Raw genomic sequence first — 13,923 nt, 5'->3', positions numbered from 1 at the left:
TGACACCATATAACTGCAGCGTATTGAATAGCTTCTCTCTTGGCACCTTGTCATATGCCTTTTCCAAATCGACAAAACTTAAATACAGATCTTTGTTATATTCCCTTGCTTTCTCGACTATTTGTCGTAAAGTGAAGATCTGATCCTGACAGCCTCTATTTGGCCTGAATCCAGCTTGTTCTTCACCAAGCTTTTCTTCCACAATTCTTCTCAACCGTTTCTCAAGTATACTTGCATAGATCTTGCCAGGAACACTCAGTAGGGAAATACCTCTGTAATTCTCACATTCAGTTTTATTTCCCTTTTTATATATGGGTACTATGAGAGCTCTACTCCAATCATCGGGAATTCGTCCCTCTGTCCAGGTTTTCTGAACTATGCAGTGCAGCCACTGTAAGACTCTTATACCACCATACTTCAGCATTTCTGGTCGAATATCATCTACTCCTGCTGCCTTTCCACATTTCAAGCCTTTGATGGCTTTTTCTACTTCAAGTATGGATATGTATTCCTGACTGCATGCCTGGTCAGTGTTTTTTATCACTGTGCTGTCATCACTGCTTGTTTCATTTAGCAGTTTTTCAAAGTAATTACTCCATACTTCAAGGATATCTTTTTCTCCTGTTTTAATTTCACCTTTATCATCTCTAATTCCTTTTACAGCACTCTTTCCTCCATTCCTAAGCTTCTTCAACAACCTCAAGAATATTTTGCCACCTTCTTGATATTTATTTTCTATATTCTTGCCAAAGTCCTCCCATGACTTTTGTTTAGCTAGTTTTACACACTGTTTAGCTTTCTTACATTTGTCTCTGTATTCTGTAAGAGTAAAAGCTGACTTATTTGCCAGGAACTTTTGATATGCTTTCTTCTTTTCCTTCACTGCCTCTTTAACTTCCTGTGTCCACCAGGGAGTTCTGATTTTTTTATCTTTGCACACAACCTCACCACATGCCTCTCTGGCAGAATCAATCAATGTTTCCTTCAGAGTTTGCCACTGAATCTCCAAGGTTTGATTCCTGTTCTCAAACTCTTTCATTTTCTTTTCAATAATATTTCTGTATTTTAGTCTACACTTTACATCTGAGAGCTGCTCAACTTTTATTCGCTTTAAAACTTTCTTACATGTCATTCTTTTCAATATGAAATTCAATTTTATCCTGCTCAAGACTAAATAGTGATCACTTCCAATTTCAAATCCTCTGTACACTCTGGTGTCCTGCACCAGGGAGAAAACATCACTATCAACAATAACATAGTCAATGAGACTTTTCTTATTCCTAGCCTCTTCTCTCCATGTGAATTTGCCCACATTTTTATGTTGGAACATGGTGTTAGTAATAACCAGTCCATGTCCTGAGCAGAAATCCAACAGATATTTGCCATTATTATTAGCTTTGCTCTTTTCTCCAAATTTTCCCAAAATATTTTTGTATGTCTCACAATCATTTCCTACTCTACTATTTAGATCCCCAACAAGGACCAACTTTTCCTTTTTCATTGTGTCAGTTGCTTTTTCTAAAGCCTCAAAAAATTCCTCCACTTCTACCTTAGTAGAACCTTCTGTGGGACCATAGGCACAAATAAGTCTCATTGTCCAGTTCCCCATTCTCATATTTGCCCACATTACTCTACTTGAGACTGACTGCCATTCAAGAAGATTAGCCTCGTATTTTGTGTTGAATACTATGGCTACTCCTTCTTTTCCTTGATTGTTATTGCCTGAATATAACATTTTGTATTTATTGCTCAGAAAGATCTCACCAGTTTTGGTCTTTTTTGTTTCAGTCACCCCTATTATGTCGATCTGGTACTTATCTAATTCCTCAGCTAGCTCCATTTCTTTGCCATTCAGGCTTCTTACGTTGATAGTACCGATCTTTAACTCTGGTGATGTTGAGTTGGGGTTTGTTTTCAGATTTGTTCCAGTAGCTGACTTTTCGCTGTTCGCCCTGGTTCCCTGGCGAAAACAACAGGGGCCTTGTTTAACCAGGCGACGCTCCAGCCGGCATGAAATTTTGTCATGTTGTACCATCATTTTTTATTTTGGTTTAATCAATAAGAATACAATTTGGTCGGCTAAATCCCAAATTGCCAGCCCATCCTCGTTCGTTCAGTATCAAAGTAGATACCCAACAGGGTGCACCACGAGAAGGTGAGGATTGGACATTAGGTCAGAAGCCCTGGTCGGTTCTCCGCATTCCTTTAAAGGCTATGTGGAGGTCTCCTCTCAGTTATACAGCTTGGACCCTTAAGCACCCCATCGCTATAACCATTGGAGAGAAAAGTGTTGTGTATGTGGTCAAGCTCAGTAGTAAGGGCGGTTTCACTGGAACAAAAATTGTGGGCTCTCTTGGTAAGAGTTTTAATAATGCCATATTGTTGACCGGGGTGTGATGGGAGAGTTTGTGAATGTATCTGCCTGTGTGCGTGGGTATACCGTGAAGGAAAGTGTACCGTTGGGAAGGCATGTAACTAAGCTGTCTAGGAAGGGTAAACAATTGTTCTTTTCCTTTTCCATTGTGAACTGGATTCTTGGATGTAGGCTGTTGAGGTGACTGAGGAAGGAGTTTAATGTGTCTGGGCCATGAGGCTAAACAGAGAACACATCATCTACATATTTTAGCTAGATAGAAGATTTGAGAGGGGCTGTGTCTATGGCTCATTTTTCAAAATCTTTCATATAAAAATTGGCAAGAGTGAGTGAGAGGGAAACCCATGGCAGTTCCCCTCTATCTGATTGTAGATTTTGTTCTTCCAAGAACAATAACCAGAATAGATGAAAAGATATCTAAGATGTCAGAAGGAAAAACGTTTTTTATGAGGATTAAGGTATCAATTAAAGGAATATTGGTAAACAATGAGGAGATGTCAAAGCTTACCAATATGTCTGTGTTAGGTTAAATTTTCTATGAGGGTTTCATCAAACCACTTTGACGTGAAATTAGTGCCTCTGGTCATTAGATACTATCATCCAGAAAAAGGTGTGAAGGTGAATGTGTTAGGGTTAATTAATTTAGGTGGTGAAACTTTTCTTATGTGTTGGAAGTGTTAGAGAAGTTAGATCTCTTGAATAAGGTTACTGCTATATTAGCAGATAATACAAATACAAACTTTGGTGGAAAGAAGAGAAAGAGAAAGAATAAACTGTACTTTAAAATTCAAGAAAACACCGTAAACAATTTAATTGGAATCGGCTGCCCTGCACATGTGATACATAATGCTGTGCAGTCTGTTTCAGATTGCTTAACTATCAATCTTCAGTTAATAATTAACAAGATTTACCAACATTTCCACATATATTGTGTATGAGTTGAGGAACTGAAATCATTTTGTGAATTCAGTTCATTTTGTGAATTCATTTTGTGAATTCACAAACACAGTAGCAGCAAGACAAGATGGCTCTCTCTTCTGCCTGCAATCCAGAGGGTTATTGACATGTTCCCTTCATTGAAGTCATATTTTCTTTCTATTGACAAATGTCTTATCAGTCTCAAAAATTTCTTTGAAAATCCACTTTCAATTACACTCCTGCATTTCCTTGCCAGCCAGTTAAAAACCTTTTATGATACCATTAAATGTATTGAAAAACAAGATATAACAGTAATTGAAGTGAAGGATGAAACAAACAAACTGGTGGAAAGGTTAAATTGTAGGAAGGCAGAAGAGTATCTTACATCTACTGTGAAAAGGATTAGAAAAAGGACACAACAGTTGAAAAGTTTGAAAGCTATGCAATAGATTTCTACTCCACTATTTCTCATACCTCTTCAGTCTATGAATTGGATTAATTTCAAGGGAAAGGATCCCGTGACTTGCAAGAACATACAAGAAAGCTACGTATTCATGCAGACAGTTTCACCAGGTTTTACTGTGAATGAAGAGGACTTATTTGATGAGTTTGTATGTGTGAAAAAATATTGTGAAAGCAAATTTGAAGTGTGGAGTGAACAGAAGGATCAAAGTGTCAGTGATAAATGGTGTGAAATGTTTGGTCATTTTACAAAGCGGGGTATAAATTCTTGGAGTATTAAATGCCTAGTTAGTTTTTGTTGTTTGGTCATTTTACAAAGCGATGTATAAATTCTTGGAGTATTTAATGCCTAGTTAGTTTTTGTTTAGCACTGCCAGGAACTAATGCAGCTGTTGAATGTGTTTTTTCATTAATAAATACGCTCTGGACAGATGAAAAAAACAGACTTAAAATTGAGACAGTAAAAGCTTTAATCATTGTAAAGACATATTTTAAGAATTTCTCTTCTGCTGAGTTCTATGATCAAATATCAAAAGAAAAAAAAATTCTTAAACAGGTTCATAAATCTGATAAATATTTTTCTAATTAAATATGTTTGTGATTAATAATCCTTTTTTAAAGTGGATTTAATGTTAATGTATGTTTATAGCAGTATTTAATTTAACTGCAACATATAATAGTTTTATTTTTCGTTTTCTTAATTTTTAACATGTCCTGTTTGTTTGTGAAATGTCCTGGGTTTTTTAAGTAAAAATTTCAGAATGTTCCAGATTTTAGTAAAACATTATGGGAACCCTAAAATAATGGCATTTCTTAACATGAGTCTTGCAACAGGGTGAGTCTGAAAGGAATGGAAAGTGGGAAAAATTGTTTCACTTCACAAAAAGGGGAAGATGTGAAACTGAGGCTACAAATTATAGGCCAGTCTGTGTGTCTAGGGTTGTTGTTAAGGTGTTAGAGAAGTTGCTGAGGACTAGGATACATGATAAGCTAGCATCTATTATTATTATTCAGGACTCCATGGAGTCAAAAGACTCATCGTGGGAGATCCTTCCTAAGAAACACAAAGTCTATCGAGACTAATCGAGGGGAGGTACCCCCTAAGAAACACAAAGTCCATCATACCACTCCTTGAACTCATCAAACGTTCCCACTCTCACCCACTCCATCAGGCAATGTATTCCATGGTTCAACCACCCTCCATGCAAAGAAACCACTCCTCACCCTCTTGCACACAGTTTCCTTTTGTAACTTCCAGGGATGGCCTCCTGTCATCACTCCTTCCCGCTGTTCAATCAAGCGAAGATGGGATTAGATAAGACTAGTGAGTTTGATAGCTTGTTGGTTGTCAGATAAGTATCAGCAGGTTGTGTATGGAGGGGGCTATATCTCAAAAGAGGAAGGTAACTAAAAAAAAAAAACACCTGTGCCATTGACTAACTTGGGAACTAGGTTGAAGAGAGTGTTAGAAAAATTTCCTCTGGTTAATGAATGTAATTGAACATTCACTAACCAGTTAATTTTATAAATATAAATAACAGTGAATGTTATTTGTATTTATGTTACATTAGTTTTTTTGTAATCCCTGAAGATGTCTCTTTGACTGAGACAAAATATAGGAAGAATTAAATTCTGTTTTAATCCTTTCTGAGTGCTGTATACAATCCATTAAGCCCCCCAACATGAATTGTTAGTGTACAACAATTCATGTTGGAGGCTTAATAGCGACAAAGCCTCTAGCGACAGAGCCTACCACAATATGGCTGACGAGCGCCCTTATTAAGCCGCGGTGTGAGGCAGGCTACCTCTATGCTACACCCTGTCGATGATACTGGTTGCAATAACATTGGTTATTATTGCCTTGCACTTTGTTTGTGAACACCTGAATTTATCGTTGAAAATTTTTTTCACGATTGTTGTTGTGCAGTCCATGGAGTTAAAGCTGTGGTTATGGCTGTGTGATACGTGAAGGTTGCTTCCTGCGCTGCCAGTGATAACTCTTTTCCCCCTTCCCTCTTGGTTTTCACAATTAAAAAATTACTTATACTGCAGTTGGAAGCCTTACTTCGAACAGTAGCTTTGTTTTTTCATTTTCACGTGGTTGACTATGTCTGACCGACCATGGTCAGTCAGATGCAGTCAACCACGAAATGCAAAATTTACAGTTACATAAAGTACATTCCACATTTTCATCTACACCTTTAATGAAAGGAAATTCTCTTCAAATATAATCATTAATACTGCACTTACGTTTCGACATTATAGGGATAGAAAATGATAAAAATTAAAACACACAAAGTATTGATCGAGTAAGATACTGTTGGGGGGGGGGGAGAGACCAACTTGGGGAGACCACACTCCTACCAGGCACGCCCCCCTGGTGGTGGATGTGGAAAAACTCAAATGGGTTGCTCTGAATAAAGAGTCGTGGACCAAAGGATGTAGCAGAGGCATGGCAAGCTGGCTACATTATTATGCCACTAAAGAGTGACACTAAAGCCACGTGGGTGACTTTAGTGGCTTTAGTGTCTTCAATGAGCTAGTAACTTCCATGAGCCCGAGAAAGTCTACAAACCGAGATAGTGCTACTTCGTACAGGACAGCAGACGCACCTACTCGAAGACCACATAGAACAGGTGAAAAATCAGCAATGTGGTCAGCCAAGGATGTGTAACACGTGGCCACCCTCAACATAAGATCATTATACCGACCTGGAAAATTGCAATTAGTACAGGAAAATTTAAAAAGACTGAAATGGAGTATTTTAGGTTTATCAGAGACATATTGGTGCGAATATGGATTCATGGATTTACCAGAAGGAAGACTATACTTCTCAGGAAGAAAAGATAACATACACAGAGAAGGAGTTGCATTATTAATTGAAAAGAAACTTGCACACTCAGTAATTGAAATAAAACCAGTGTCTCCCAGAATAATCACAGCCAAACTTCAAACAAAAGAAAAAAGGTCAAACAATTAAAATAATCCAAATATATGCACCAGACAGTAACCATTCAGAGGAAGAAATAGAAAATTTCTATGAAGAACTACAACAGGAAATAGATAATTCCAAAAATAGAGAACTCACAATAGTGATGGGAGATTTTAACGCCAAAATAGGACAGTTCACAGCAGACAAAAAAGATGTGATGGGGAAATTTGGATATGGAGAGCTTAATGACAGAGGAGGACAATTACTCCACTTCTGTAAAGCAAACGATCTAATGATTGCAAACACGTTGTTCTATCAACGCCCTAATAATAAATATACATGGACATCTCCAGATGGTAATATAAAGAACTGCATAGACTATATCATCATAAACAAACAATGGAAAAGATCACTAAATAATGTACGAACATTAAGAAGCTTTGATTTTGACACTGACAATATCAGAAAAGAAGAAAACATCAAAACTAAAAGATAGCTCAAGCAGAAGTCGATTTTTAGAACAGATGTGCTTGAAATTAAAACCCTCCATCTTCCAGAACAGCGTAAAATACTGGGAAGAAGAAAAAGAAACAGTGTTATCAATTGCAAAAGACACTCTAGGTACCAAACCGAAAATAAACAAACAGTGGATAACCCAAGAAATCATAGCTATAATAGAAGAGAAAAAAGAGGCCAAGATACTTGTAAACCAACAAAACAATGAAATTTTGTTGGTTTACAAGTATCTTGGCCTCTAAAAAATAAAGTTGATAACCTATGCAAAACAGCCAAAGAAAAATGGCTAGAAGAAAAAGCTAAGAAATGCCAAGAAGCATACCAACAAAACAACCTAAAAAGTCTTCCATTACACTACAAGAGAAATTACAGAGGAATTCTCAGTAAAAGCAGTAACAATAGTAAACAAGAAGACTTAAACCGGGAATATTGAAGATATAAGAAAAATCTGGTCAAATCATTTTAAGATATCTAAGCAAGCCAAAATCAAATTATATGAATCAACAGTCATCTATGGATCAGAAGCGTGGATAGTTAAGAGAGGAGAAAAAACTGCTGGCATTTGAAATGAAATGCTTAAGAAAAATAAATAGAACAAGTTGGATAGAAAAGAAAACAAACAGCACAGTTAGACAAGAATTATTGCATAAAAAGACAATAATAGAAAAAATTAGAAAAGAACAACTGAGGTGGTTTGGCCACACTGTACGCATGGACGCAGGCAGACTTCCTAACATCCTAATCAATACTTTTCTGACTGAAAAAAGAAGACCCGGAAGACCAAGAATTACCTGGCTGAAATTAATAAAGAACATTTCGGAATGCAGAACATATAAGGAACTTTTTCGAACAGCAAGGAATAGAGAAGACTGGAAGATCCTGCTCAAGGGAAGACTCAACCCGTCTTAGACAGAAGAGAAGAAGATACTGTTATAACAGAAGCATGGGAAAAAAGAACATTGCCATTAGTTACTATTAGTTAGTTATATTATTTATAATACTAATGATTATTATTATAAATAATAAATAAATAAAATTTATTATTATCAACATTGTAATAGAAATTGGTACTAAAAACAAAATAAAATCCGTTTATCCATTTTTTCCTTATGGATACTTAAAACAGCGAGACTTTTGGAATTAACTCGGGACATTTTTTTTTATAAAAAATGGGACTGTCCCCAGGAAAAACAGGATGAATGGGAACCCTAATTCCAAAGAGCATTCTCTGAAGAAATGTGGCAATATATTGTCAAGTCCTATTGCCTTATTAACATCAAGTTGACTTAATTCCTCTCCACCATACCTTCTACACTGCAGCTTCTCATGATGTCACCCTTCACAAGGATGAAATATACTGATAAACTGATCACTGAATACTTCAACTATATCCTCTGCATTGGTTACCAATCTGCAGTGTCAACAACGAGCATCATCCTCCCATAGTCATTTTTTCTTCTACTTGCCACATAATGAAAGAACTCCTAGGATTTTTCTTGGCTTGATTGGCTAATTTATTCTCAAACTGCATTTCTGCTGTCTTTACCAACAGAGTCCTGGCCTGTTCTTTGTGCTCTTCGTGCAACTGATCATTACCAATATCCATCTTGTATTGCCTCCATAGCTTCTTCTTCCAGATTTAATCTCTTCATTCATCCATTTTACTCTTATACTGGTTAGCCTTTTAACCTTTAGAATACACTCAAGCATTACTGCTGTTAAATAGTTCTTGATCAATGCCCACACAGTGTGTCTCCTTCCCACTCAACTCCTCTTTCCATGCTACAGCTCCCAGTTGTCTTCTAAGTTTTTCATAATCACCAGTCTTGTAGTTCCACATATACCCCTTCTTTGTAAGTTCTCATATGACCAGCTACAACTCAGGTAATCACTTCATGTACACTCTCACCAACCAGGGAAGATTAGACACTCCATTCACAATGGAGTGGTTCTACCTATATGAGGAGAACACCATTAAGTTATACCAGTAGTTTGAGCTTGGATGCATGCATATACACACATATAAGTATCTGGATAGCTAAGCAACAGGTGTTTGTGACATCACTGTAGAGATGAGAAGAATAACACGGGTTCTGTTTAAAGGAGGAGAGAGAGTTGTAGGAATGTATTTGGAAACACAGATTTATCTGCAAGTATTTAATTCTTTCAAATGGTGTATGACCACCATTTGAAAATCTAGAAGGCACCTAATGTTTCTTGTTTTAAAAGATAAATAGTAGTGCAAGCTTTGGAAAGAATAAATTCAAGTACTGTCCTGCGTTCGATTCTCATCGCCGACATGAAGAGCTTAAGGATCTTCCTCAGACATAGCCAAGTTAGCCAGTCTTGGGCGTGGACTGCAGGGTTTTTCTCCCTAGTTTATCTGGGGTTTTTCCTCCTGCAAAGCAGGCAAATGGGTCTTAAGAAAACAACGCTTCATAGACAATTACGCATGGTTGAGCATGGGGGTAACGACCCCACCTCGTAGTGAGTTACAAAACCCAAAAATGGGAGGCCAAGGCCCTACATGGGGCTGTAGTGCCAAATAATAAGAAGAAATTCAAGTACTAGTTTTGATCTAGTGTTTGTTTATTTAATCCTGCATTTGTTCCTGTCAACAGACAAAACTGAACATAGAACATTTTATTTTCAAGCAGAGAGTTGTGGAATGTATCATGAAAAAACACATTCAAAACTGTGTTTTTTCATGATAGTATACGAATTAGAATACTGATGATATGAAGGAAACTGTATTATTTAGACAAAGAAAGGAATTGAATTCATGTAATGAAGATTTGTTTAGAGAACTATAAAACCAAAAACATTACTCTGAGTATTTTCTCTTCATGGATTACTTTCTGAAGCAGGGTAATTTTTCCAATATTTTTTACATACACATCCTGAGGTAGGACCAGGTTATTTTATTTGTAAAGAATGCAGACTGTGAATTAGTCAGACAGCTCTCATTTGGAAACTGAGTGAATCAATCACATTGGAAAGCTGAAGTTGTTACTTCTAGATTTACAGAGAATTTTGTTTTGTTTGTTAGATTTTTTTAATTCACAAAATTAAATGTGTGAGTGAGAAAGTATCTCTCTGAAACTCATTTTTAATGAATTTTATGTAAATAATTATATTTGTAAGTTATTTTAATTAAACAATGTTTTCTTTGCATTACATCTTTCTTGTCTTAATATTAAGACTAAGGGAGGTGAATATAATATCTGAGATTTTAACAGTTTGGGGAAACTAGAATTATTTTTAAAGTAAATGAATATATTGGAAAGAAATCAGAAATGCTTAAATAATACTCATAGTATGAGCTTTTTAAACACATGAGATACGAAATAGCATAAATAAATGTTTGTTGCATGAAATCAAATCAAAAAAAAAAATCAGTTAACGCCTTTTTATTCCCATATACGGGGAGTAGGCGAGGCCATTTAGCCCTATCTAACTTTTGGAGACTGAGTGGGCAGTTCAATCTCCACTGGTACCAATCAGAGATAGATGGCCCAAGGCTATCACTAATTAAGCGGTACACAGTGAAGAGAGACGGCTCAAATGTGCCGGCATCTCGTGGTCCCTAACACGATATATTTAATGTCTGAAATAATGTGGGTTCTACGGTCGATTTTCTTGAGTTTACAGGACAAAAAACCCGAGTTTCCGGGAGGAAAAACCTGCTTGCCCGTGCCAGAGATCGACTAACTCGGGAACCGGTCGAAAAAAGTCTTAGAAAAATTTCTTCTAGTCGCCGACTAGACTTGAAACCAGGTCTTCCTTCGTGCGGCCAAGCGCCGTGGTGTGCAAACACCACATCCACTGAGCTACACAGGCTCTTGTTGTATGAATAAAGCTTTTAATTTAAATCTTTAAAAAAATTTAAATTTAATTATTTAAAGACATGCTCAACTATATTAAGGATGAAATGCAATACATGTCAAAAGAAAAATGTATGTCTAACTTACCTCAATTTCATAAGTCCTTAGATGATCTGAGAGACTGCTAGTTGCAGCCACAAGATCTTTCTAGAAAATTCAAAATCATAACTCGGATAAATAAATTTTTATTGTTTTCGATATTGAATTATTAATTACTAGCATTTGTGCAATTAATAACATTAATAAACTGCCATAAAATGTGATGAAACTATTATTAATCTTTCATCCATTACAGTTCTAATCTTCTCAAGGATCTAATTTTTATGTGACTCCCACCCATGAAAGGTTAATGACCTACAATACATTAGCACCATGCATGGATTAAGAATTTTTTTTATTATTATTCTTTATGTTATTCATGTATTTGTATTTTTTATACATTTTTAAGGAATCCAGAAACCCTGCTCTAGAGACTAAATGAGGAATTTTTCAAGCCACTTCAGGCCTCTAATAAGCAGGGCAGTGGTCTCCACACATTCGGTGATGAAATTTACTGTCCATCTACCAATGACATTCCACACCCAGATTTGAAACTATTGGATGGAGAGCAGGTACATTAACCACTCAGTTAATCTGGCTGGCAAATATACAACATTCTCTGCTATTTTCTTACTTAAGTAAATATACTTACTGATTAACATAACAATTCTACGCACACAGTTTCAAAACCCATGCTACATTCATTATTGGTGCAGTGTGGGAATGTGAGCAAACCGGTACAATATGCGACAGGAATTAAGAGAAAAAATCTACTGATATTCTTTTTTTTTGGAATGGCTGAGGTCCTCGGGAAACATTTTGTGACAAAACAACAAAAGTAGATGGAATGAAAAAGAAGGAACAGTAAAACAATCAGCAGATTAGCAGTCAAATTATAAATGGATGTTGAGCAGGTGCTATAGGCTTAGCAGAAAGTAAAGGAATAATGGCTGCCAGTTCAGAAAAATAGCGCCTACAGAAAAGACACACTGCTTAGTGCTATCTGTGAGAAAGCAGCTGGAGTGAGTGAGTATGTGAGAGAGAGAGAGAGAGAGAGAGAGAGAAAAACAATTAGTCAAATGCCCTCTTCTTAACGCAATTAAAAAAAATTAGACAGGATTTTGGTGCACTATGGTGTAACAGTACTCTAGGGTTAGGTGGATTTGGGATTTCTAGAGTTAGCAGTTGGAAAGGCAAAAAATAATGTCTTGAGTGGAAAAGGATACCAAGTTTTTGAAGAATGAGGAAATTATATTAGGTAGGACTTAGATGAGAACAACAGGGAGAGTTTAATGATGTGATGTGTTTGGATCAAAGGAGACTAGAGATAAATATAAGGTGAACTGAGTGTTAACAAAAATAAGGAAAGATGATCCTGAGATCTTTTTTGTGAGAATAAAGATAGGACTGCATTTTGCAGAACTGAAAAAAAAAAAAAAAAAAAAAAAAACTGTCCTCACTCCACTGAATAATGGTAAATCAGTGTTTAAGGCACTGGCTATAGAAAATCTTGAAGCTTGAAGACAAGATTATTTATGTATAAATGACCCCCCCCCACACATACTAACCTCAAAGAGGGTAGGCAAGGGAACACAGAATCAAACAGAAGAGTACTCAGAATTGGTATCAAAATTTGGAGAATGAGAGAAAGCCAGTCATCATGACCAGCAGTGAATGACAAGAGAGGAAAGTAAATCCAATTAAAAGGGTGGAAGGGAGATAACAGGATAGAAGTTAGGTGAGTAGCCCTCATGGAGATGTAGAAAATGCACATACATTTTCCATAAGTCCTGAAGTAAGTAATGTCTAGGAGATCAGCTGTGGATATAAAATGGCAAAATCCATACTGATGCCAATCATGAACTTGTGGGACTCTAAGGCAGTGACACCTAATGACTTTCTCCGTTATGTTAGGTAGAACTCCGATGAGAATAGGTTGATAGTTTAATGATGGAATTTTTATATCTTTTTTTTTCTTGTTTTTTTGAATGGGCTACGGAATAGATGCCAGCTGAGTAGAACACAATACAGAGATGAAGGACAGTGTTAGCTGTGAAGCACAACTTTAAATACAAATGTGGGAATAACACCATGGGGACCAGAAGACTTTTTAGTATCTTGGTTAGTCAAGATTCTTCTGATGCTTTTCTTGTGATAGGCCACAAGACAAATATAGTGTACTGTAAGCAAGTACATGTAGAGCTGATTTGCCTTGGTCATTATGCAAGATTTGGTAAAGATCAATTGTGCCAAAAGGTGTGTTTCCTTCTCAGAATTAATTGCAGCAGAGTCATCCGGTGGTGTGTGTGTACACATGTGCACACACACACACACACACATGAAAGAGAGAGAGAGGAAGGGAGTCAGGAGCACAGATGGATAGAGGTTGCACACCTTTGCAAGAGGCTAGAATGCATGATTATCATTTATACAGGAAATGATTTTTCTGCATTAAGTTCTTTTGAAGTCAGATTTGAATTTGCTGATGATTGTTTTGTACCTATATGCTGCAACAGTGTCCAATGAGAACGAAGTTAAAGCTCTTGTCTTAAACTACTCGGAATATCTTTGGACATGTTAGATTTGTAAAAATCAAAGACAGAGATTCAAACTGACATCGAAATAATTTTAATTGACGTAACATTTTTGCCTTAGTATCTACGGCATTCTCAGTACCCTGACAATGGAACACAAAATAAAATGCAACAATAGAATTATTTTAAGATGCACCACTATGGTATAAGAAGACAGCAGACTGTCAGCAAATTCCTAATTTAATAATATATATATACATAATG

General features: G+C 36.5%; 1 protein-coding gene across 5 annotated transcripts in view; it reads right to left on the bottom strand.

Moving 5' to 3' along the window:
• LOC150100640 (DCC-interacting protein 13-alpha-like) overlaps positions 1–13,923 on the bottom strand; it is a 408,578-nt gene that overhangs the window by 313,096 nt on the left and 81,559 nt on the right. For all 5 annotated transcript variants that reach the window (XR_016549161.1, XM_090401384.1, XM_090401387.1 and 2 more), the window contains one exon: positions 11,174–11,233. Coding sequence is in view for 4 of the 5 variants with exons in the window: in XM_090401384.1 (XP_090257510.1) it covers positions 11,174–11,233 (60 nt within the window). In the remaining variant the exon portion in view is untranslated. The remainder of the gene's footprint in view (positions 1–11,173; positions 11,234–13,923) is intronic.

The sequence above is a fragment of the Typopeltis vanoorti genome, chromosome 12 (genome assembly GCF_054136105.1).
Source record: "Typopeltis vanoorti isolate ZY-2024b chromosome 12, IOZ_Tvanoo_1.0, whole genome shotgun sequence".
In the NCBI taxonomy this organism is placed as follows: Eukaryota; Metazoa; Arthropoda; class Arachnida; order Uropygi; family Thelyphonidae; genus Typopeltis; species Typopeltis vanoorti.
Note: the sequence above shows the minus strand (reverse complement) of the source record. Positions and strands in the feature narration are given on the sequence as shown.